This window comes from Astatotilapia calliptera, chromosome 4, assembly GCF_900246225.1.
Source record: "Astatotilapia calliptera chromosome 4, fAstCal1.2, whole genome shotgun sequence".
In the NCBI taxonomy this organism is placed as follows: domain Eukaryota; kingdom Metazoa; phylum Chordata; class Actinopteri; order Cichliformes; family Cichlidae; genus Astatotilapia; species Astatotilapia calliptera.
The window spans coordinates 23,713,482-23,739,179 of record NC_039305.1 but is presented as its reverse complement, the minus strand read 5'-3'; the positions used below and the strand labels follow the sequence as shown (position 1 = coordinate 23,739,179).

Sequence of the window (25,698 nt, the reverse complement as noted above, 5' to 3'; positions counted from 1 at the left end):
GTGGGGAGTTACCTGATTTGAAAATGGCTGGCAGTGAATGAGTTAATGTGTATGGTAAATGGTCTGTATTTGTATAGCGCTTTACTAGTCCCTAAGGACCCCAAAGTGTTTTACACATCCAGTCATCCACCCATTCACACACTGGTGATGGCAAGCTACATCGTATGTATAATAAAATACAGATATATGAAAATAGACTCCAAAAATAGAGTCCTTGAAATGTACAAATTATTGATTAAAAGAAAATTATAAAAATGGAGGCAACTTTGCCTATGGTACAATGTATGAAAATATCTTTACTGCAGATACTACTATGGCTCTGCAGATTTATTCCTTTCATTTTAACCTGTGTTGCCTCACCTTAAAGTTGGCAAATACTTTTGGTGGTCAACTCTCACAAACAGTTTAGCAGTTTCTGTTTTGCCTGTCACTGTTCCCTGTCTGTTTTCTTACCTGGTTCTTTTCTTAGGACAATTTTAAATTTTAGATTTTAAATAGGCTGTATAAATTTCAATGGGAACAACAGGACAGTCAAATGTCGCTGATTTTACTACACAGTAGGATGGATTGTAGGGTAGCTAACATTGTCGCAAAACACGTTTTCAATACTGCAGGTTACCTGGGTGTAATGTTTTTCAGCTAAAAAGAAACATGGCCTGACTCCTACCTAACTAAATAAAAAGTAACTGAAGGTTAAATGCAGTTAACATGTCCCGTTTTAAACCAGGCACTTACACCTCCGACCCGCTGCGTCTCAGCCACCATCGCTCTGGCAGCAACGACGGCGCAAGAGCCAGAGTAGGTGAGAGCCGAACTGGAACAAACCATTTTGGGACGGGGGGGTATCTATACTTTTGTTGTTAAAATGTTACATCTCAACCAAGTACTGCATGCTTTTTTATATTTTTAGTAGTGTGTAGTAGCAAGTATTGTCAAAAAAGTAAGAAATATTTGGGGGTGCTTTGATTCATTTCGGGGGTGCTGAAGCAACCCCAAAAATGGGCTAAAATCACCCCTGGTTTTATCCAATCTCTGTAAGGAAATCCTGAAGTTCAAACAGGAACGTGTAGGGCGAAGAGAACTACATTTCCCTAAAGCCATCGCGCGAGTCTGAAACGAGGAAGCGAGCTGTTTATTAGAGAGAGGCAAACAAGAACAGCTAGCAAGAGAAAGGAGGCTGTAATAATAATTATTAGGCTGTCAAGGCAATATTGAATATTATTGAATGTAACAGACTCAATTTGGCGGTGACAATGAGCGAGGTTTTCTCGTATGAGAGTTTGGTTCATGCTGTCTCAGGAGCAGTGGTAAGTTGATCTTAGTTTCAGTATGCGCTGCTTAATTTTAAGTCACAAATGGGAGTTGCTGTAGCGTCACTTCTTATATGCTTTATCCAAACAGAGCTCAGTTCAAAATAACAATTTCCACTCCCAACTTTACCAAAAACAATAAATAGTAGATAATGTAGCTGTAAATGTGGAAGTGTTTACAATAATAATAACCTCTTTATTCGGCGAAATGTTTATGTACGTGTAACTTATTATACGCACCGAATTGAATACTGAATAACAATCATATATAAAACGTCTTATTTTAGATCCTAGTGTGCATTTTAAACCGTTTACATGTATGTTCCTGTAACTTGCTTGATTTTTATATGGGGTTCATTCGAGGATTTGTTCCATATGTCAAAAAAATGGCATGCCATGGATTTCTTACTGTTGCCCCTTTAGGGAAGTGTGACTGCAATGACAGTGTTCTTCCCTCTTGATACTGCCAGACTACGGCTCCAGGGTAAGAGAGCAGAAATCACAGTCTCATTTCCAAAAGTTTTGGGGTTTTTTGTTTTGTTTTTACTGAAAGAAAATCCCCATCTGTTTGTGTTCAGTGGATGAAAACAGGAAAGCCAAATCAACTCCAGCCATTCTGGCAGAAATTGTGAAAGAGGAAGGATTGTGAGTATAAATAGTGAAAATCTCAATGTGTTTCAAGCCAAAACTATTTTAATAAATTTGCACGCATCCCCTCAAACATCAAAATACAGTCTTTCAAGCAGTAGAAGGCTGCTAAGATGTGTTCCTGTGTTTACCTCTGCCCCCTAATTCAGACTGGCACCCTATAGAGGTTGGTTCCCTGTCATCTGCAGCCTGTGCTGTTCCAACTTTGTCTATTTCTACTGCTTCCACTGCCTCAAGGCTAGCTGGCTGAAAGGAAAACAGTCAGCACCAAGCACTGACTTGATCATAGGCATCGCAGCAGGTGAGGTGGTCATTGGCAAGATCTGCCATCTAATTTCAGACGAGTCCCTCATACCTTTGTCCTAAGAATGACTAGCGTGAACTCCTATTTAGTAGCCTATTCTGCACAGTGTATAAAACCAGTTTACATTATTTACATTTCTAAATGCTGAAACCGGTAGTAAAGATTCAATTTCATCTGCCTCTTTGTCTCTCCAGGGGTTGTAAATGTACTTGTCACCACCCCTTTGTGGGTTGTCAATACCAGACTGAAGCTCCAGGGCTCTAAGTTTCACAATGAAGACATCCATCCCACCAACTACTCTGGGATTCTGGGTAAATGACCTTACATTTTTCTTCTAATGAGTATTTGTGCAAACCTTCTACACATGTGCATACTACAAATTCTCTCTTTCGCGCGTTTGTTTCCAAATTGTTTTGATTTTGCAGATGCATTTGTGCAGATCATCCGTGACGAGGGCATCGCAGCACTGTGGAACGGGACCTTCCCGTCCCTGCTGCTGGTGCTAAACCCCGCTATCCAATTCATGATTTATGAGGGCCTGAAGAGGCAGCTGAGGAGAGGCATTCCCAAGGAGGTGAGTAAGAAAAGGGAAGGGAAGTATGCAGACATTGTCTGGTTAGTAATTCTGTTCACATGATTTGTTCAGTGGCTCTGCATGTGTTCCCTGATCTTTTGAACACCACGTTTTGAGACTTTTTTGGACACTACCGCAGCGTTTGTTGGTATGTTTATTAGCTAAGGAAAATCTGATAGGCAGAGTAAAACTTTAAACTACACCTGTTACTGAGGTCATCTGAACTCAAAACTTTCACCTTTGGGATACTTTTGTTCCTCTGATGATACACAAAAGATTCAGGTTCTTCTTTCTGCCCAAAGCTGTCATCACTGGAGGTCTTTGTGATCGGGGCCATCGCCAAAGCCATCGCCACCACTGTGACATACCCACTGCAGACTATACAGTCCATTCTTAGGGTATGTCTGCATTCTGTTGATCACTTTTAAAGTGACACATATAATCTTTTAGTAGCTAGATTTGTGAATGTATGAACCTGTAACAAAGAAAACATTAATCTCAGAGATGCTTTTCTTTTTTGTTCAATCACCACAGTTTGGACAGTACAACAACACATCGACAGAGAAGTCAAATCTGCTGTCCAGTCTCAGAACTATAAAGTGTCTGCTGGTCAACAGGGTGAGGTAAGTGTTTACACACGCATATTAACATACTTGCAGTGCAAATTGCCACCATGACATATGGGTTAGAAGGTCCTGGGTTTGAAGCCGCCATCTGACTAGCGTGTTCTCTGAGGTTTTGCCTGTGTCTGGCTGTCGTTCTATGAAAAAGTGGTGATTGAATTGGATAAGGAGAGGAAAATGGCTGGATGGGAACCCCAAATATGGTTTTGGGTTTTGTTACATCCACATTAGAATCTGTTTGATTTTGGGTGACTGCATTTAAACAGAGCATACTAGGCAACATGGGTTAGAATTACTATGAAGAACAAGATGAAAAAAATAGCTCCATTTGGTATTTAAAAAAATCTGTATGCATACAGAAGCTGCTCTGTTTGTTTTTTTTTGCGTTATTTTTTTTTATTTATTTACAACAGAAACCATTGCAAATGCATTACCATACACATCTGTAATAATTATATACAACTAACTGTACAATCAGACTCTAGAGAACTCATCAGGAAAACACACTGAATAATCTCTGCATTTATATTTTAACAATTAGATTAATTATATCCAGCATAACAAGCAAATAATCCCTGGTTTAATTCCTTGATCGAACCTTATGAATTAGGGAGTATGCTTTATATGGAGTATGGGCATTCATCACTGGGCCCTCGTGATGTATCATCTGAGTTACTGAATATTAATAATTTTGCTCTTTCACCTCTTGTTCTTTAACGTTTTCATGCTGGTTTTCTTCTGTAGGAAGTATGGCATGTTGGGTCTTTTTAAAGGCCTTGAAGCAAAACTGCTGCAGACGGTGCTGACTGCTGCTCTCATGTTCCTTCTCTACGAGAAGATCGCAAGCTGCACCTTCAGAGTGATGGGACTGAGCAACAACCACTACAAGAGGCGCTAGCTTACAAAGACACTTAACAATCCTGCACACTTGACCACAATAAAGGACAGATGAGCAATGGAAATCACTGCTGACAGACTGTATGAGTGACGGGGGCTTCACCTGCCTGGACACCAGTCACTTTTTTAAAAAGGTGAAACTGTAACTTGCGTAAGCCATCCAATAAAACATTACAAACTAAAGAGTCCTTTGGGAATTTATAGGTAAAGAGGTAATGTTTTATTATGTGGAAGATGAGAAGTGCAAAGTTTTGGGTGTTTTTTGGAAACAGCCAAATCAGAAAAGTTCTTCTGTCTCTCTGGGTTCTGTCTCCAAGTCATCCATAGACACAAGAGAGCACCAAGATCTGGGTTACGGCATTGACTCATCTCTTTAGAAGCACAAATAGAAAATCCTTGGTGGACCTGACTGTAGGAATAACTGTAGGAATAACTTCCTGTTTACCAGCAGCAGAATAAAAAAGATGAGTGTGTGGATACAAAGATTTTAAGAGGCAATTAGAAAAACGTAAGCACAAGAATTCATGTTAAAAACCAAAGCTTTATTAACACAGCTACTTTCAACATGGATGTGTTTGATTCAGATGACAGGCTTGGTTTGGAATGGCCCTCAGCAAACAAACATTTTAAGCAGCAGTTTTATTATGACCTGGTGGCAGGTATAGTTTTTAAGATGAGGGCATTTTACAGACATTGAAGGCCTTAAAGGAAACTGTATCAGGTGGAAGTGCATTGCAAAGTATTTGGGCAGGGCAACTAAAGGTTCTGAGTCCCATGGAGTCCCAAGTGGAATAGACAAAAGACATTGAATATCAGATAAATACTAAGGAGCAAGGTTATGAAGGTCTGTGAAAGTGGGAAGGAGGATCTTGAAGTTGATGCATAGGTGAACTGGAAGCAGTAGGTATTAATGGGCCTAAAGTGTGGCAAGAAAATATACACCACCAGCATGATCTAGACCATACAACGATTTAAAATAAAAATTATACATATATATATATATATATATATATATATATATATATATATATATATATGCGCATGCATCAACTTCAAGATCCTCCTTCCCATACATATGTATATACACATATATATATTCCAAGGTGGGCCCGCGTGAATTGTAGCTTCAGTCTGCTGTTTTTAGCCGCAGCTTTAATGAATGTTTTCCAAAGTACAACACCTCCTATCAGCACATTTACCGGTTCCCACCAAGGTACGCACGTGGGGCTCGCACAGATCCCACAAGGTGTGATGGGTAAAAGCACCGCTGCAGCGTGCGCTCGGTCCATCCCTGTGGTGTGTTGATCGCTGGTGTAACACTTACGTGACGCGGCAGTAGACTTTCATAATTACGTAAGCACCTCAGCTCTGTGGCGCTCCCAAATAACTATTAAGCTTGACTTGTGCCTTTTCACCAAGATGGACTCAACAACGACAAAAGACGCGGAGAAGAACTGTGTTCTGTGCTGCCAAGAGGTCGAGATCTTCGCCTTGGGAAAATGCGACCATCCCGTTTGTTACCGCTGCTCCACCAAGATGAGGGTGCTGTGCGATCAGAAGTACTGCGCCGTCTGCCGGGAGGAGCTCGACAAGGTGCGCGTTCTTCTGCTACGTTAACCCGAGGATGGAGCCTTGTGGCATTAGCTAGGCCGTAGCGTTCTCATAGTTTTTACTCTATAAAAGTAGGCACAAGTTGTGTGTTGGCATCCTAACTGTGTTCAGAATCAATTAAAATAGTCACCAGGGGAAAAAAGAGGTGGCAGCTCATTGTGCGTACCCACTGTGGAGAACACTTTTTCCTTAGCTGTCATTAACTTAGCTAAGCTAACTAGCGAATATTAGCAAGTGCATAAGTTAGCTTATCTGTTAGACTGACACTGGTCAGAAAGAGTTGGTTTAGAAGCCGGATTTTATAATTGAGCTGATGACAGAGTGCTTGTCTATCCGACGTTTATGGGTATACCTCATTTAGCCAGGGTGACAGTAAACTCTATAATACATTTTTAATTGAACACGTTAGCTGTCACCTCTCAATTTAGCATGAGCTTTAGCGGCGCTGGTATGCTACCTGTTATTACTGGGTTGTGATAAATGTTTAATTGATATAGTTTTAGAGGTCATTGTGATGTCTGCCTACTGTCAGCCCTGAATAAATTCCGAATCTTGATTGCAGATGACGGAATGAGTCAAAACAAGTGGACGGTGGCCCCGGCCTCATAACACTCCCCTAAAGGCCAAATACACCTGTGATCAGAAGTTTACATCCACTCACTATGGGAATTAATGTCATGGTCGTTTGGGGCTATAAATGATTTCGTTCTTTCTCCAGGGTAAAATGATTGTATAGCACACATCTTTAATGACTTTGATAAAACAAGATAGGGTTAAATGTGGACACAGTTCCAGTAGGACAATGATCCCAAACACACATGAAAACTGGATTTAGAATAGATAAAGCAGGTTAGTAATAAGCCTCTGGAATGGCCTTCCCAAAGTCCCTACTTCAGCCCCACTGAGCATTTGTTGACTGTGCTTAGAAAACAACTCTGAGACTGACTAATTTGATTGAAGTCTAACAATTTTGTCAAGAATAGTAGTCAAATATCCAGCCAGGATTACAGAGAGCATTTCAACCTTTCAGCACTAAATTAACACGACATTCATGGCCATGATGAGCGGACGTAAACTTTCCCAACAGCTGGATGTTGTAATGTCAAACTGTGTTGAATTGCCTAGATTAGACGCGTACCAAGTATGCATCCTCTGTACTGACGTGGTTTTGCTCGTGCATCATTTCATGTGATATTACAGTAGGTGTTTGTGTGACATCACTGGTATGCTTTCTATTTCTAAAACAATCATCTTCCTCCAGTTACCACAGGTTATTACTAATAAGACTGTCATGTTGTTTTCAGGTGGTGTTTGTGAAAAAACTGGAAGCCTTTCATTCTCTGCCCTATCAGCAGTTCCACTGTGAGAAAAAGTATGACATCTATTTTGTGGATGAGAAGATCTATGCCCAGTACAGGTACTAGATGTCTCTATTCTTTGTGCTTGTGTTGCTCTTTGGCATTTCAGTTCATTTATACTACAAAACTCAGAAATAGCAGTAAGAGAATTACAGTTAATATAGCTGAACTGTTGCTTGAAAAATACAATGGAAATGTGTATAGAGAGCCATGCTGGTATTAACTAATGCTATGTGTGGTTAGAGATGGTGCTCTTGCTGTCTCAGTATATGGTCATATTGTAAATGTATACAAGCATGTGTATAAACCGGTATAACTAAAAGTCAGCTTTTAAAGCCTTTAGTGTTATCTTCTTGAACACTCCATGCTGTGTTCTTGTTTTGATTGCTTTTAAAGTGAGTCTAAGTTTGTGTGATGACTAAAGTGAGCGCTTTTATTTGCAAATGTATAAATGACTTGCTTTAGCAGGAAGTCTCCTCAATCTGATCTGTCATTTAACTAAACAAAAACTTGGCTTGAATTTTGGGTTTTTCCTGCTGTATCCAACTGCCTTTCATGCCCCTTTTGATTTTTACTTGACTCCGACTGAACTTTTCCTCGATGTGTGTCTGTCAGGCATCTGCTGTTGCCCGAGTGTCTCCGCTGCTCAGAGCCCAAGGTTTTCTCCAGGTTTGAGGAGCTTGAGCAGCACATGAGGAAGCAGCATGAGCTTTTCTGCTGCAAGCTCTGCACAAAGCATCTAAAGGTATCATCATCATCATCCCTAAAGAGTAAATAAAGGGGTGTCTGATCGGGTTCTCAGTATTACATGACTGGCCAAATGTACATGGAAACTTTGTAGCACAAACGGTTCTTTTTGGTCTTTTTCATTTTAATTTACTGGAGCTACCACCAACAGTGTTCAGATATAAATATGAATGTTTAGTTAGTTACTCTATTTCAGTTTGAAGGCATTCGGTCATTGTCCTTGACAACAGTATCTGCTACTAAATGGTAACAAAAGCACTTACACAATACAGTTGTTGAATTGTATTAAATTCACCCTCCTTTTTAAGGTTGTTATTTGATGTATTGCTTTTCACACCGAATGAGAAACCGTAGCGTTGTTCAAGTTGTCTGTTGATAACTGAAAGTGCTGTGCATCAGGTCATTAACTTAAACGGTTTTGCTTGTACCATTAAGTCAGATTTACAAATTTTGCAATTATTTTTTTATGCATTTGTTGCTGTTGCATATAAAAATGGTGAGTTGGACAGACTTACATTTGCAGGCAAATAAGGGCTGGTTGAAGGAAGCCAGATATAAAGAAGACAGATGTCAATATCCTGATAAAGAGCTTTGTTTGCTGATCTCCTGAATAATTATTTACTTTAAAAGTTACTCTTTCCCTGCAGATCTTTTCCCATGAACGGAAGTGGTATAATCGTAAGGAGCTGGCACGTCACAGAGCGCATGGAGACCCAGATGACACCAGTCACAGAGGCCACCCGCTCTGCAAGTTCTGCGATGACCGTTACCTTGATAACGATGAGCTGCTGAAACACCTGCGTAGGGATCACTACTTTTGCCACTTCTGTGACGCAGACGGCTCTCAGGAGTACTACAGGTGTGTGTGACCCTTTCACCCATCCACACAAACCCTCCTTTGTTTTTGTTACCTAATGTAGAAGAATATTAAACCAGACTTTTGTTTTTAACCGTGCTACCAACAGTGATTACCAGTATCTGAGTGAGCACTTCAGAGAGAGTCACTATCTGTGCGAGGAAGGTCGCTGCGCCACAGAACAGTTCACTCACGCGTTTCGCTCCGAGATTGACTACAAGGCTCACAAGGCTGCAGCACACAGCAAGAACCGAGCAGAGGCTCGACAGAACCGCCACATCGACCTGCAGTTTAACTACGCCCCAAGACAGCAGAGGCGAAATGAAGGTCGGTCGGTCGAGACGGTGGTGTTTTTGTATTGCCATACCACCAGGATTTCTGTTTGGCATTTGAGATGATCAAAACACATGCGTTCTTACAGGTATGGTGACAGGCGAGGACTACGAGGAGGTGCGTCACAACCGAGGAGGAAGGGGAAGGCCTCACGGGGGACAGAAAAGCTGGAGGTACTCGAGGTGAGTATAAATGACCAGCTCCGAGTTAATTGGAAGGGAGCATTAGTGGTGGAGCTGTCAGAATTGGAAGAGATGGCTGTTGTTAAAGGGTACATTCGTCTTTGTCTGTGACATGGAAATTTTGCAGGATATAAAAAGATGGATGGGTGCAGTTATATGCATGAGTACTGGACTGCAGAGCATCCACTTGTATTGAGAGACAGACATGGAAAACATTTGAAGAATGACTGCACGGCATTGTTGCACCTGGGTGTCTCACATTGTGCTGTTACTGTGTTTGCGTGCTTGTGTATCTGTATATTACTTTAAAAAAACTTCAGCAGCTGTTAGAGTGGGAGTAGTTTCTTGCTTTTTACCGTTTTGTCTGCTTGTCTGCACAGAAATGAGGAAGACAGGCAGGTGGAAGCTGCTTTGAGGGCATCCATTGCAATGCGAAGACAAGAAGAGAGAGCAGCAGTGCAGGAGAGGAGCGCTCCCAAACACTGCAGAGAGGAGAGGGCCGAGAGACCAGAACCAGAAGAGCTCAGACACCCGATCGGACATGCCAAACAAGCGAGCAAACCTCCAGGTAAAAAGTAAACTGAAAAAACATACATAATGGTTATGGTTGCTAGATGTCAGGCGTATTTGTCTGCTAGTTTTAGTGTATTTATTTCTGCCTCTTTAACAGTAAAAACAATGAAGAGCCAGAACCCGCGAGATGTAGAAGATGACTTCCCAGCTTTGGGAGCCACAGCTGCTGCAGCTGTGTAAGCTTCATCAGAGTACAACGTTTTCATTATTCAGTGTGTATGTGAGCATAGTGTGACACAAATCTGTTATTTGTGCTGTTTTTTGTTTGTCCCTGCAGTGTAAAGCCAGCTCCTGCAGTGACTGCACCATCCCACGTAGCTTTAAAGGAGGACGACTTCCCCAGCCTGTCAACTGCCACACTCACAACCCCCATGACTCCAGCTTACTCTGCACAGCCTAAGAAGACGTCCTCTTTTCAAGAAGAGGATTTCCCTGCTCTCGTCTCCAGAGTCCGGGCCCCCAAACCTGCAGCTGGTACCACCTCTGCTTGGTCCAACCACACATCTGCAGCTAAACCCAACACTCAGCCTACTCCTTCCTCCAGACCTCCCCCACCCCTTTCCTCTGTATCCTCTGGCCCTCAGCTCCTTTCCTCCTCATCCTCGTCGTCTTCACGGAGGAAAAAGAAAGTGGGTGAGAACGGGAAAGCGTTGTCAAATTACTCTCCCCTTCATTCCGACGATGAAAGCGGAGGAATGACGCAGCAGGAGTTCCGCTCAGTGCCCACCATGTTGGATATTTCCTCTCTGCTAACTGTTAAAGCAGGCAGCAGCAAATCCTCAAACCCAGCTGTGACCCCGAGCGCTTCAAATCCAACCCCCAACACCGATCTCCCGACCCCAAAAGCCAACAAGAAGAAAAAACCGAAGAACCCAACTGCTCCCCCTACATCTGCAACTACAACATCAGACCTGGGAACAACTGTAAATCCAGTCTCAGTGGAAACAACGGCACAAAAGGAAAATGTTCCTGAGAAAACGTGGAACAAACCGCTTTCCGGTCCTGTGACAGCGGCACTTACAAGTGGGCTGGCTAACGGCTACGCTGAGCAATCGCCACCCACTAGCAAAGATGACGCTCCCGTAACAAATCATCCCAATGCGGAGCCTGCAGATGAACAAGAGGAGGAGTTCCCTGCCCTCATGACCAAAAATCCACCACCAGGTACGGAATAACAATCCACAGTATTCATTTATCATCAATTTACATGTACTGTTGCTTCTTTCCACCCAATATATCCACCATACAGGTCTGTTTTACAGGACCTCAAACTACAAACGACTAATACATTTAAAACTGAATGTACAGCTGCTTTAATGACTGATAGCTGCCATCACAAAGAAGCGGTGGGGAAGACTTCCTGGAAATCATTTGGAAACTCTCCAACTTAGCTCTTACAATAAACAGAGTCAATAAGAATTATGGAAAGTCATTTCTGTTCTTTGGTTGTGTGGTTGATTGGAAACCAGGAATGTTTCATTATTAGGCAATATGATATTTGATTGATATGAGAGCGGTCCGGCAAGCAGTGGTAAAAAGGTAGACAGCTAAGGTTTTCCATAGACTTCATATAAAAGAAGAGTCATAGAGTTTGACTCCTCATTTAGTGAACGGTTTGGCTAATCTAATGTTTTGGTTTGGTTTGGGGTTTTTTGTTTGTTTGTTTTTTAGCCAGATGTTACTACAAAGCACCCACATCCCTAAATTTAAAAAAACAAAAACAACAAACAAGTCACCCACCACACAGTTGTTGTAAAGAGGGAAACTGGTTAAAACTTTTTTATACCCGGCTGTGAACATGCTCTTCAAAATGTTCTTAGGTGAATATTTAAACCCTGAGCTCTGAGCTTTGATTTGACTTAATTTTCGGTTTTCATCAAATTAATGATGTTATACTATTGTAAAACCGTATAAATGCCTCACAAATAAGCATTTTGTTTGAACACTGCGGTGTTGGTTTTATAGTTAAAACCCTGAGAACTGTTTTTCAGAGTTGGTACTGCATCATTCAAAGTTCACGATCTCTTTGTTTTTCAGGCTTTAAGACCTCTTTCCCAATGAAAGCCTCAGCTCCAGCCCCATCCTCCACCATGCCCCTGCCTCCACCTGGCCTGGGTATGTCAGCCCCTAAACCTCCCCCAGGGTTCACAGGGATCCCCCTCAACAGCAATGTGGTGGAGTCTACACCCCCAGTAGTCAACCTGTGAGCCTCTCGTTTTTCTACATTACATGATCACTGCTTGACACAAAGGTTTTTGGTTGGCCTTGTTGGTACTTAGTGTTTTTTGTCTGTTCCCAGGCCTCCCAAAGTGCCGAGCAATGGTTACCTGGTGCCAGAGGACTTCCGCGAGAGGAACCTGGAGCTGATCCAGTCCATTAGGAAGTACCTCAATGATGACGAATCAAAATTCAACCAGTTCAAAAACTACTCTGCCCAGTTCAGACAGGTACTCACTACATAAGAGCTAAATACTCTGTTGGTATGGATATTGTGTCTGGGTTTTTTTTTGTTTTTTGTTTTTTGTTCCCCGTCCCCTTTAAATGCCCCTGAAGTGGTTACAGCTCTGTGTTAAGGTTGTGCATCCCTCCAAGAGTTGTGAGAAGTAGTATCTCAGGGACAGACTTTTATTTTATTTTTTAAATTCTAGTTCACTTTGACTTAAATCGGTAAGAATTTAGTTGTATTTGGTCTTATACATCAATTATGACATAATAAATAATAACTGTCACTGCTTTATCGTCCTCAAATGAGGATAAAGTGATTATGAAGGTCAAAGGTTAGCGTACATCATCGTAATCTTGCACATAAACACAACCATTATTCAGCACCGTTAATCAGAGTCAGGAGGGTAGTGTGCGTGATTACCATAGAGTAGATCAAGAGAATTCATTATAATGATGTCATGATTTTCCACATTTATAAAGAAATGTGCTGCCAGCTAAAAATGTGAATACGTATGTGCATGTACTACCGGATTTTTATGGCTGCAACTTTATTTTCTCTCTGAATCCGATTTTTTTGGCCAAACATAATAAATTTAAATACCTTTGATTGGATTACATTAAAGCCTTCACCTCTATATTTTGCTCTAGTTCGGACAGATGTGGATGTAAAGTGCCACTCCCCTGGTTGTAGGACTGTGTAGTCGATCAGTAAAACAAAACTGCAGCTGATTTCTGCATTATATTAATTATTATTAATAATATAATAATAATAATGCTTCCATGTGTTGAGTGAAAAATGTTTAGCCCAGTGGTTATTTTGTTAGGGCTTACCTTTTCCCAAGACTATGTCTTTATTTAACATGAATGACAAACGAGAAGAAGCCCACTGAAAGAACCTGCTCCTCACATTTGGCACTTCCTGTTTGTTTACTTTGCTCATATGTCCTTTCTGTCTTTCCAGGGTGTGATATCAGCAGCCCAGTACCACCGCAGCTGTAAGGACCTGCTTGGGGATGGCTTTAACCGCATCTTCAATGAGCTGCTTGTGCTCTTACCGGACACGGGCAAGCAGCAGGAGCTTCTGACTGCGCACGGAGACTGTAAGGCACTGGAGAAGCAGTCTGGGGCTGGAGGAGGAAAGAAAAATAAAAACAAGAAGAATGCCTGGCAGACGCCTGCTACAGCGGTTAACATGGCAGCTGAGCTGGACTGCCGGGTGTGCCCCACTTGCAGACAGGTGCTGGCCCCCAAAGACTTCAACTCCCACAAGACCCTGCACATCACGGAGAGCGAGGAGTTCCCCTCTTTGCAGTCGATTAGCCGCATCATCAGCTAGCCCCCCTTTCTCAGCCTTCCTCTGGTCCGTTTGCCATTGCGAGGCGAATTCAGTTCTGTGGTTCTGACACAGCCACGCAGCAGCCGGTGTGGGAAAGCAGCCGCTCATTTCCTCTGGGAGGAGTCGGAGGCCTAGTGTAGCAAAAGAAGATGGTTCATGGTGTTTCCACTTTGATGGGGATTAATATTGATAGGTTTATGTGATTGGTTTACAATTCAAGATGCACAGGGTCGCCACATCTTATATCTTCTTTCAACTCTCATCGCTTGAGGACGTCCCCAGCTGGCACTGGCACCGGCAACGTCTAATCAGAACTCTAAATTTATTTAATGAAAGCGGAGAGGCGAGCCAGGGCTTTTACTTGAAGAATGCAACGCTCCCTAATGCTGATATTATATTGATTTTCTTTTCTTTCTTTCTTTTTTACCTTGCTCTGGCAAGTTGATAAAGTCTGCATGAGTCTCCAGCTGTGCTGCTTGGTTAAATAAGAGGTTCAGTTTGAATATTTAGCTTTATATTTATAGCTGTCTAATTGCTTTTAATTGTTCATTGCTCTATGCAGGCCTGTCAACAGTGTCAGTGAATGGACTCCTCATTCAGGATGGTGTGTCAGAAAGTGAGCTGCTTCAGAAATTGGAACAAATTATGGATTCATCAGTTGAATGCTTTTTTTTTTTTTTTCTTTCAATAAACCCCATTCTCTTTTATTCCGTTTGCACAACTCACCAGTAGATTTCATAATTTTGTTTATGGACTGGTACAAATGTGGCCATGATGTTGCACAAGGTTTCAAAAGGAAATTAAAGAACTGAACAATGAGTCTTGTTGTATATTTCTCAACAGTTTTGTTCAAATTGTCTTTTTAAACATGGGAGAAACAAGATGGTAACAATTGAGATCTCCACTTCTGACTACACATTTGGTTATGATGAACAAATTCAGCATGGTTATGATGAACAAATTCAGCTGAAGGCATCGTTGTTTCCACCCACACTCGGTCTGCGTACTCAAGTAAAATCAAGCACTGACACAAATTGAAAGGTAATGGATTATCTACTCATCTCTTTGTCATGCTTGTACTGTTGTCAGCAGGGTGTCTGTGTATTAAAGTGGCAGACTAGTTTTCACAGAGTAGACTGCTCTATTTTTGACCTGCTGCCAAAAACACAGTTTCTGTTGACACTGCAAAGTTCTCCATGTTTGACTTGATGGCAGTTTGTTTGTTTTTTTTAACCATTTTTCATTATATTGCTCCAGTGGTCTGCTGACACAGTGCTGTGCAGGCTCACGAATGACCATTTAACCCTTAGTTTTATGAATCGTAGTGCTATCGTGGTTCCAACATTTAGCTTGCTGTATTTTGGGTAACTAGTGAGGAGCATAAGGAGATCTAATATATGTACTACTACACCCCACACACATGATGGCACATTATTTAAGCACAAACAAAAAGCGTCTTCATGTTTGATTTGACACCAAGATCACATAAAAAGCAAGTGCAGTGCAAGTCTAACTATACTGAAAATGGATCAGAAAAGCAATAATAAAACAGGTTTTGTACCAGTTTTGGTACTTGTATCCACCTGTGAATGATTTCCCTCTAAAGTTAAGTTATCTGGTGCACAATTAGAGCTTTCTTATTGAAGAAGTGTAGGGGTTGGCACAGCTTCCATTCTCTAAAGCTTTGGAAAGCCCAGGGAAATAGTGTGTATATGGAAAATAAAGTAAATGGTAAATGGCCTGTATTTGTATAGCACTTTACTTAGTCCCTAAGGAGCCCAAAGCACTTTACACTACATTCAGTCATTCACCCATTCACAAAGTCACAGGTCCTCACCCACGAAACCCAGGGACACAAACAGCCAGTCCAGAACATGGTTTCTTTTTTATTGGAGTGATGGTCAGACTGCAGTCCAGAGACATTCAGGTAATAGACAGTGATACACATCTCTGTACACGCGTTTTTACACTGAAGAGGTCAAACACCTTCAGGAAAGGAAGAAGCAACTCAGAAGAAACGTTTAAGGGGTAACACGCCATAAAATCAATGTTCACTTGAATTCTTGGTTGATGTATCCATACAACGCATTATACTATATGACATGCCTTCTTTATGACCTCGGTCTAACAGATTAATGAACGACTGATTTTAGCCCCTTTAAGAGTGATCGGACAAAGTATTTCCAACAGAGAGTGCTTTCTAGTTATAAATATGCATTATTGACATAAATTTATTTATTTGTTGTTGTTTTTTAAATTTTCTGTAGTAGTGGACACATCAGACCCTGAACAGCATCACACAATAATTTCATTTACTTCAATAACATACTGAATTTTACAATCAAACCAATACCACGGTGGTGTACATGGGCCAGAGCACGAAACACAGAGAATGCTTGTATTATTATTATTATTATCTACCACAGTGACTGAAGAAGAGACTGAAGCACTGAGAACATCAATACAACCTGACCTGACAGCAACCCAATCTACCCAGTAACACCCCAGCAGCACCTCTCACCCAACCACAGTTATCTGTTCACTACCATCCCGGCAACACTGAAGACTTAAAGGACTACATCGGTGCTTTCTAACACATAACGACAGACTATTTTCAAAACTCATGCCATAAACTGAACTTAAACTGTATCCATAGCTGCTTAAATCCGATTTCTCAGAATGGCAATGGCAGACTCCACCAGCAACAAAGCTGCTTTCAACTATGTCAAATGTCTCCTCTAGAAAAATGGTGTCAAAAATAGTATAAAAAAAACCCTATATTTATGATTAAATATTTTTTCAAAGTTTTTATTTATTAGCAGGTTGTGGTTTATGGTAAGCCAGCGTCCTTAACAGATAAATCTGAACAAACAAACAACACGTAAACCAAGCTGGAGTCTGTGAGAACATATTCAAAGCATTTTCAAATAAACTAAGACCAGCCCGTGTGAAAAGTAGGGGATCTGTGCACAATTTGCAGCTGGTGGGCTAAAACACAAAGTGTAGTCCTTTAACTCTTACAAATAGACTTAACGGTACTCCTCCTGTCCCCTATTCTAGCTGTAGTCCAGCAGCCAGTGGCGTTGCACCCTGTCCCAAAATAAAACTCTGAAAGACAGGACTGTTGGATTATCCCACGGTTTTAAAGACATGCTTAACTTAACACTCGCTGACAGACGGCGAGGTGAGTAAAACTGGGTTTTTTTTAAAGATCACAGGTAGATCAGTGTTATTCATTTGAGTGCTGGAACTGAGGACACACAGAAATTCTATTATTGCAGAATAAGAGTTTTTTTTTCTATAACTACATATCTACAGTAGTTAACATTTTCAGTCTGTTGGCTTCCTGTAGCTCCAGTCCATGAAATCAAGGGCCGGATCTGGATTTTTAATAATACTTTAAGTTGTTTTTTTTTTTTTTAATGTGTGTACACACTTGTGCAAAACTACAACTGAGGAATCAGAAAGTAAATTTAAAGTATGGATACATTGGCGGTTACAAACGTATAAAATGATCCTGTCAGCTTCACCGATGCTGCCAGTCTTTCTAAAACATCCTATCAGAGTCGGAGTGACACAGCATTCGATATATAACAAACAATTTTCTTTCCTTATTATGATGATTGCTTCAGTTGTCCTACCGCAGCAGAGATAACCATTTACACTGGATCCATTAGAACAGCAAGCAAGGCTTTCGACTGGTCATGTGTGTCACTTTAACTAGAATTCTTTTAGATTTGGCCCAGTTAATTTGCTTTGCATTATGTATACCTTATCAGTGACACTGAGGTTAAATAGTGTTTTTACTGAGGCAAAATGATTAAATATCGTAGCACGCTCGTGATTCCCCCCTCTCTGATAAATGCACGTTAAAGAAAAAACAAACTTCGATGCAGCACAGAACCCAACTGACTGCACACACTCACGGCTTTGGACACAAGCGTGCAGACTTACACGTCCCTCGTGCACGACGATGGTGCACGTGGACACACTCGCACGGTCGCACACACACCACACGACACCACAGATTCACTGATGAGAGCGTGCACGCGAAGCACAGCACAGACACTGCTACACACCGACATGGTTGGCATGGGTACTATCTACATCAGGGCCCCTGGTGACCAACATCCACACAACCCTGTCGTCATGGCAACTAATTATTACACCCCAACCCGCCGCTCTCTCCTTAATGTGGCGGGATTGCAGGATCAATGAATTAGCCAGCGAGCGATCTGTAACACCCCCCAACTATATTCTTTCTTTTGCCCCCCCCCTCCAGAAGATCCTATTAACAACATAGTAGTAACGTAGTAGTAACGTGGTAATCAGAAGACAGCAATAAGAACACAGGGCAGTTTGGCAGCTTCTAAAACGTAAACATAAACGGACCTACATAATTTACCCAGAATATCTCCCACTCTCCTGATTTTTGTACACACAGCAGTCAGCACAGGGCGCTGTCTCAAATAACACACTGAATACATTCCCTGGCACCGTGGATTGATTGTGAGACAAAGGCCCCCTGGGCACAGGCTGTAAAAGCCCCCACCCTCCCCCCGAACTCCTGATCAGTTTGTGTGTGTGTGTGTGTTTTTAATAGTCATGTAACTGACTTTCCAGGATTAATAATCACTTCCAGCGCAGGAGCCCATTAGGTCCATTTAATAATCCATTCATGCCAGGCACAGAAATATACCAGACTGAATGGTGATTCAATAAGGATGAAGGTTTCCACACTGAATTTGAAGTGTAATCAGGCTGACCCCCAAAATCACACCGGCTCAGTCAGGGTGACACTGTACCATTTATATTTTGCACCGTGAGTGTCGTTTGCTTTAAAATGTGCGATAGATTTCATTAAGGGAGACTAAAACATGTCTGAAAGGATGATATAGCACAATTTGAACTTTTCTAATTATATATATAATAGCTCAGCTTCCATGGAAGAGAAATTCCCTCTTTCTCTCTCTCTCTGGAGCGCTTTGATCATCTGATACAACTTCCATTTCCTGCAAAACATCACCAGGGTGGTCAGATCGCCGAGACTTATCAGCACAATCCAAAGAATTGCATGTGATTTGAGACAGCACCTGAAATTGACCTAAACTAGTTTACCTACAGTACTGCATCTACCTACTTACATAAGAATGTGAAATATTGCACTTGGTCACAAAAACATTGCCGTTGTGTTTTTTTTGTTTTTCTTTTCTTTACAGCATGTGGAAAACTACTAAATTAAGTCACTGTCTGAAACACACAGTACAGTATGGCACTTAGTTGATCTCTAAGTTTGGAAACATGCAGATTTAATGCAGATGATGGTTTCTAACTGCAGCAGGGAACATACGAGGAAAGACCAGACTCTAGCTAAAAAAGAAAAAGAAAAACAACAACCAAAAAAAAGAAAAAGAAAAACGATTCCCTGCAGTGTTTGGCATGAAAGGGGATTTGGAATAAATGAAAAGAATAAGACAAGGGTGCTCTCTGGATGCGAGTGCCTCCTGCACTATTTTTAGGGATCTAATACTGCTTTGTTGTGGTGGAGTCACTGACTTGTTGATCACTTTTTTTTCATACTTATTTTTTGTCAAAATGCGTTTGAAGTCGGCAAAAGTGGCCTCCTGCTCTGCATTTCCTCCACTTGTTTTTCTTTTTGATTTATCAGCTCTCGTACCTGTGCTGTGGCCTTGCTCCACAGAGAGGCGTACAAAAGTGACGATAAAACTGGAATGTTCGGGAAGGAAAAGGTACCAAGAGGAAGAAATGAGGAATCAGAGGCCGCTAATTCAACGCTTACTGAAAACTCAGCCCGGATCAACATAAACAACTGCACGTGTAACATCACAGAAAGCAGTTTCCTCTTATCTGCATCCCTCTCCCCTGTCGTCTTCTTCTTCTTCCACCACCATCACCAGGTCTATCCTTTCTAGTAAATGGGAACCTGGTATGTGGGTGCTGCGTTGTTTTCGGTGAATGGTGGGCTCTGGTAGGTCTCCGTGGTCTCGATGGTGGTGCCGCCGCCTCCCGGAGAGTTGGAGGGGTATGGCTGGGTGGGTGCGCCACCGTCCATGTGTTCGGTGGTGAACAGTGTCATGTCTGTGCCGAGCAGATACTTCTGGACCGCACGCACTGTTAGACCAGCCTGGAGGACCGGGAAAAGGGCCACAGAGAGGGAAAAGTGAGTCTGAGACTCAATGTGAGGTATTCCTAATCATAAAAGCACATTATAACTACACTTTAGCAACAAAGGTTTTAAAAAGAAGAATTTTATCATTTATTTTATAGAATTTAGTAGAAATAAAGCCAGCTAATTTATAGGTAAGCTGGCTAGCTAGTTATACAAGCTAGGTAGCTTGTCTGTGCCAACAAAATGTCAGAAAGAAGAAGGGAAAATAGTGAACTGAGTTTACAGCTAACAAAACAGCCCATCATGGAAACCAATAAAACTTCAAGAAGAAGCCAAGAGAGAGTCCAAAAGAAAAGCCTTAAAACAAATAACATTTCTATAGTTAGACTTAAACTAGCTACACTGCAGTATGCGCTAATCGAGAAGTGCTTTAGCAGGTTTTGGTATACTGTGAGCCAGGCAGTTATTACAGTTTTGTAACTTCTGATTAGTTTTTATTTATATTTTATAAAGGCAATGTCAGAGGTAGCATTTAGGAAAATCAGTACAGCTATTACAATTTAAAAAAAGAAACTTTTTGAAAGTCCAAAGTCTCAATAAATACGTACATCAATGCCTCATAAGGCCAGTTGCTGCTGGAGTTTCATAATTAACTTTAGACATGGAATCAACTCAGATAGAAAGATTTCCAGCCTCAGCTCTTGGGGTTAAAGGTGGTTTTGCTTTTAGGTGGTTGGAGGGGCTTACCCAGGTGATTATGGAGAAGAAAGAGAAGGCGATTGCTGCCCGAGCGGCATCTGCTCCTTGGTTGAGTGGCAGTTCTTCAGCTCTGGTCCGAGACCACTGATTGGCGAGGAAGCAGAAACTTACAAAGTATAGAAAGGTCCAGAAACCTGTCAGAAACCAGCAGAGCAATTAATAGTTTATTCAACGTTAGCGTTCCACATAGATGAAAGAGCACCTGTAGGTGTTGATTTCTCCAATTTTTGGACTGGAAGCACTTCTTTGTTCCCTTTTAGAAACATAAAATGCTCCTTAATACTATTTAAAACTTAAATTCAGGTGACAGGTTTCATTCCTTTGAATGTTATTTGAAATAAAGAAGCAAGCTGGTATCTGTAGCATTTTTGTTATTTTTGGGGAACTCCGGCCTTTTGAATCATGATTCCAGGCTTCGTTCACTCACTTCAGTTTCAGACCCTTTAGGCATTCAGTGGTTAGCCTGTGATTTGTCAAAGTGCAGATCTGATTTGAGCAAGGAAATCAATGCTAGTCATGTATATAATTGGTTTTATCCACTCATCAACCAACTTATTTAGGTACACTTTGCCGGTACTATGTTGGACCCCATTTGTTCTTCAGAACTGCCCTAACTCTACCTGGCACAGATTCAACAGTGTGCTGTGGTCATAAAGTTATGGACATGATCAACACCAATCAGTTACCCACAGAGTTAAAAGCCAGGGAATAAAAATAGGTTTTTAACCCTCGGAGGCTTTAAGTCAAAAAAGCTTTTTTTGACTTAAAGCCTCCGAGGGTTAATAAAGACTTAAAAACTGGCACTGATGTAGCCTGTCTAATATGGAGAGGAAGGTTATTCCAAAGCATTGGCACAGCAACAGAGAACACTCGGTCTCCTCTAAGTTTCAGCCGTGACTTTGGGACCGAAAGCAGCAACTGCTCAGCTGACCGAAGGGAACGAGTGGGGACGTGGGGCTTCAACAAGTCAGACAAATAAACAGGTGCCAGACCATTTAGAGATTTAAAAGCCAATAAAAGGACTTTAAAACGGATCCTGAATTAAATTGGAAGCCAGTGTAAAGAGGCCAAAATCGGAGTGATGTGATCAAATTTTGTTCTGCCAGTTAAAAATCGTGCCGCAGCATTTTGCACTAATTGCAAGCGTGACAAAGTGCCCTGCCCAACCCCTATTAAAAGAGAATTACAATAATCTAAACGTGAGGTAATAAAGGCATGAATAACACTTTCCAAGTCACACTTGGAAAGAAAGGGCTTAACCTTTGATAAACGTCTGAGGTGATAAAATGCTGATTTTACCACCCCGTTTACATGGTCATCAAAGGTGAGTGCAGAATCAATTTTAACTCCAAGATTTGTGATCGAACTCTTTAGTTGGGAAGTCAAAGCTGCAAGATCAACATCCAGAGTATGAGAAGAACGATTTGGGCCAAATAAAATTGCTTCTGTCTTCCGATCATTAAAATTTAAAAAGTTTTTTGCCATCCATGCTTTGACATCAGTAAGGCAGTCAAGCAGAGGTCCAGTTGGGAGACTATCAGAATGACTAAAAGGTAAGTAGAGCTGGCAGTCATCTGTGTATAGATGGAATAGCACTTTATGCTTTCGGAAAATCGCGCCAAGAGGCAAGAGGTACAATGAAAACAATAACGGCCCAAGAATAGATCCCTGTGGCACACCCCAAAGCAGAGGAGCCACAGAGGATGAAGCCGACCCCAACTTAACACAAAAGGTCCTATTTAAAAGATAGGACTTTAACCACAAAAGTGCCGAACCATTTAGATTAAAAGTACATTTTCCAAAAACATCCAGTGCACAGTCCCATTACGCGGTTTGGCATTATGCACTAGTGATGATGTATTTTGTTTGATTTCTTCATTTTTTCTCACAGCAAGACCTTTTAAAAACGAATCACTTCCTGTAGCTGCCATAACTCAGACACACCAGGACAGCCTGGAAGAAATGCTCTGTGCCTTCCCTGTTTGCTTGTGTCTGCGAACAAGACCTCCCATCACATGTCACATCCTCACCTGAGAAGCCGATCTCAAGCATTACAGCCTTCTTCCTGTCTTTAACAGAGCTGATGGAGGAGAACTTGTAGTCAAGCAGGAAGAAGAAGGAGCATGCCAGCAGGCCAACCAGGCCCACGAACACGCCGTAGTTGCACGCGTCTGTGTTCTTATTGAAGATGCAGTGGAGTCGCTCGCTGCCCATGTTGACATAACCCTCGTTCACGATGGAGGCGAAGACCACCAAGGAAAATATCTGTTGTTCGAAGGGAAAGTAGAGGGTGGAGTCAGAGTCAGAACAAAGTGAGCGACAGGAAGGAAGAGCTAGATTAAAGAAAACAACAAAAACAGATTACCATTTAAAGCGATACTGTTTCAGTTTTCTGTCTATCCAGCAAACAAACACTGCTTGCAGACTCACTGGAAGCGGGATTGTGGCTACACTACTCAAAAGCATCTCTCTGAGCATACTCAAACCAAAAGGCATTAACCTAATTTCCCCTCTTTCTCTCTGACCGACTGGAAGAGGTGGATGCTTCGCTTCCCCTAAAGAATCACACAGTCCCGAGGCAGTGTGTGTGTAACTGCACGTAAACCTACTACCATAAACTCCAACTTAAATTTCTCAAGTTCATTTTCAGCCTTTCTTCTTCCCTCTGTTGATCAGCTGACTAACACTCATGGCAGAGTAGGGCCATGTGACTGACACACACACTCACAAAGAAAAAATGCACTCCTACTGGGGGGGGGGCTTGTGGGTCATATGACAGAGGTGGAGGGGACACACAAAGGAATAATGTCAGGTCCACATTTTAAACTAATCACATGTGTGGATTTAATCTGAGTAGACGCACACTCGGGTGCTTTTAGTGAATCGTTGTGATAAAAAAAATAAAAGCTGCTTAAAAACAATATGTCTTTTTAAGGGTTGGCTTCTCCTTTTACCTGCCTGCTCTAAACTTTGATTCGCTTCTTCCTTAATTAAAAAAATCCTGCTGTGAGATTTCTAACTGACGAATAGCTTTTTTTTTTAAACAAACGAGAGGAAAGGGCATTAACCTAATTGCCTGTTTACTGTGGATTCCCACTACAGACTAGAATTCATTTCCCCCTCCTCCTGAAATAGATTCCTGGTATACTGTCTTCTGTAAACTGCCACTGCAGTGGTGGGAAGTACCACATGGGGCTGGAAGCACAGGGCTACCTTAACGTATATCAAGCAGAGTTTAAAAGGCTCCATCTTGAGTGGCCACAGCTATAAAGTGAGGCAGCTTTTTCTGCATAAGTACATCACAGCGCGTATCTTAACTCGACGTGGCAACCTCTGCATCCAGTCAAATTCTTTAAAATCACGTGATGATGATGACATTAATTGCATACGATCCACTGGCTTCCTTTTGAGGCCCTGGCACCACTGAGGAAGACCTTCTCTGTGTCACCCAGAGGTGATGCGTTTAGCCTACACGAAACGTCAGGGCACGAAGCTTCTCGTGGCCCTCCGTGCGTAACGACGATCGCGGACCAATCACAGGTGGGATGACGAACGGCGACGGCAGTGTAGGGGTAAATCAGCAAAATCATGAGCTGAAAATTGTGACTTAACAGTGTAAACGACAGGTGAAATGATAAATAAGAAGTGGTAGGTCAATGGGACCGTAAATAAGTAGCACAATTGCCCAGAAACGTGAATGCTGATGAGTGAATATGGATGTGCCTCTCTTATTTTCAGCACAACCCGGTCTGCTGCTCAGTGTTTGTTAAACACTGGCAGGTGGCATGTAAAAAAAAAAAAAGGAAAAAAAGGGAAAGAGAATAGGTGAGGAGAGGTCGTTTACACCTCACAAACACACACATCTGTAGTGAAATCACTGGTCACGGTGTCAGATAAGCACCAGGCCCTGGTTACACCCTGTACAGCACATTTCTGTAAATCACCCCCAGCATTAACATTGATTTCATGTCTCCATTTACACCGCATCCTTATCAGCTTTTAGTGGATTTCTCGAGCCTGTATTTACAGGGAAAACACGTCACTGGTTTCGCGCAGCAACGACAACAGAGAGGACCCCCCCACCCCCCCGCACACACACACACACGGCAGCACCGTGAAAACCCGCTCTCACCCAGGACAGCACTCTGAGGATGGTCTGCGGCTGCTTGGCGAAGGTAATCGGGTCGATAGTGGACCCGGACCGGCCCGCTCCGAACGATCCCACTCCGTCCATCTTCTGTCGCTCTGTGTGTGCGCTCCTCGCGACTCCACGCTCCCGGCTCCACGGCAGGATGGATGCGCTGCTGCTGCTCGCTGCTGTAGGGACGGGTCCTGCGCGCTCCCAAACGGCGCGCGGGCGCTCGGTGGAGAACGTGCAGGAGCCAGAACGTGCCCACGCTACGGACGAGCGGGATAGGCCATTTATGCCAGAGCTCACTTTAATGTTGTTACACAGGAATAAAACAGGATAATGGAATACAATTATAGGAGGATAGCGTGAGAGCGGGGATAAAACGATGGAGGCCACTTGGACCAATGTTGTTGGTTCAAAATAGAACAGGTTAATGAAATACACATTTATGTTTGACCTCAAAGGGCTTTTGCAGTAGGTTAGTGGGATTAATAATGGCAAAAACAGAGTACACAATACCCGTGTGTACCCGAGCTTATGTTGCCATACTTTTCCCAAATCTTTGGCCAAACTTTATGTAAACAAATAAAAGTTTAAAAGAAAGGAAACCCAATCTGGGATAAGGTTATTAAAGAGCGCTATTACAAATTACTGTAAGAACTACATGATTTTATTATTATTTTATGCTGTATTTTTAAAAATACAGTAAACTTCTACAAACAACAATGCATTCTGGGAGCCTGTGGAGGACTGTCCGACATTAAATCAAGTATAAAACCTTTCTTGTAAATTTTAAATTAACAGATGCATTGTGGGATTTCCATTTTAGTGTTTCAAGCTCTCTGTTTAGGAGGTTTAAATTTGGCATGTTTTGTAATGT

The 25,698-nt window shown here is 42.0% G+C and overlaps 3 protein-coding genes across 3 annotated transcripts; 2 read left to right on the top strand and 1 right to left on the bottom strand.

The window, feature by feature from the left end:
* The first annotated feature begins 1,060 nt into the window (after positions 1-1,060).
* slc25a17 (solute carrier family 25 member 17) lies at positions 1,061-4,539 on the top strand. The gene is made up of 9 exons (XM_026163725.1): positions 1,061-1,307; positions 1,734-1,794; positions 1,889-1,955; positions 2,108-2,259; positions 2,457-2,573; positions 2,688-2,836; positions 3,139-3,234; positions 3,371-3,459; positions 4,204-4,539. The coding sequence occupies exons 1-9, from the start codon at positions 1,254-1,256 to the stop codon at positions 4,355-4,357; spliced, it is 939 nt and encodes a 312-aa protein (XP_026019510.1). The 5' UTR covers positions 1,061-1,253; the 3' UTR covers positions 4,358-4,539.
* Positions 4,540-5,563: 1,024 nt separating this feature from the next.
* Positions 5,564-14,616, top strand: znf598 (zinc finger protein 598). The gene is made up of 12 exons (XM_026165594.1): positions 5,564-5,949; positions 7,272-7,384; positions 7,941-8,070; positions 8,720-8,931; positions 9,038-9,255; positions 9,350-9,443; positions 9,824-10,011; positions 10,114-10,192; positions 10,294-11,180; positions 12,054-12,219; positions 12,316-12,463; positions 13,423-14,616. The coding sequence occupies exons 1-12, from the start codon at positions 5,776-5,778 to the stop codon at positions 13,795-13,797; spliced, it is 2,784 nt and encodes a 927-aa protein (XP_026021379.1). The 5' UTR covers positions 5,564-5,775; the 3' UTR covers positions 13,798-14,616.
* A 1,047-nt stretch (positions 14,617-15,663) lies between these two features.
* Positions 15,664-25,520, bottom strand: syngr3a (synaptogyrin 3a). The gene is made up of 4 exons (XM_026165595.1): positions 24,819-25,520; positions 22,717-22,951; positions 20,675-20,820; positions 15,664-19,942 (listed from the first exon to the last, which is right to left on the bottom strand). The coding sequence occupies exons 1-4, from the start codon at positions 24,918-24,920 to the stop codon at positions 19,727-19,729; spliced, it is 699 nt and encodes a 232-aa protein (XP_026021380.1). The 5' UTR covers positions 24,921-25,520; the 3' UTR covers positions 15,664-19,726.
* Positions 25,521-25,698: the final 178 nt, after the last annotated feature.

Coding starts and splice junctions, on each gene's coding strand:
- slc25a17 (XM_026163725.1), top strand. CDS start 1,254: ATGAGCGAGGTTTTCTCGTATGAGAGTTTGGTTCATGCTGTCTCAGGA. Junction 2,574..2,687: donor CAACTACTCTGGGATTCTGG/GTAAATGACCTT, acceptor TTGATTTTGCAG/ATGCATTTGTGCAGATCATC. Junction 3,235..3,370: donor CTATACAGTCCATTCTTAGG/GTATGTCTGCAT, acceptor CAATCACCACAG/TTTGGACAGTACAACAACAC.
- znf598 (XM_026165594.1), top strand. CDS start 5,776: ATGGACTCAACAACGACAAAAGACGCGGAGAAGAACTGTGTTCTGTGC. Junction 7,385..7,940: donor AAGATCTATGCCCAGTACAG/GTACTAGATGTC, acceptor TGTGTCTGTCAG/GCATCTGCTGTTGCCCGAGT. Junction 8,071..8,719: donor TCTGCACAAAGCATCTAAAG/GTATCATCATCA, acceptor CTTTCCCTGCAG/ATCTTTTCCCATGAACGGAA.
- syngr3a (XM_026165595.1), bottom strand. CDS start 24,920: ATGGACGGAGTGGGATCGTTCGGAGCGGGCCGGTCCGGGTCCACTATC. Junction 22,952..24,818: donor TCCTCAGAGTGCTGTCCTGG/GTGAGAGCGGGT, acceptor TTCGAACAACAG/ATATTTTCCTTGGTGGTCTT. Junction 20,821..22,716: donor GCTTGAGATCGGCTTCTCAG/GTGAGGATGTGA, acceptor GGTTTCTGACAG/GTTTCTGGACCTTTCTATAC.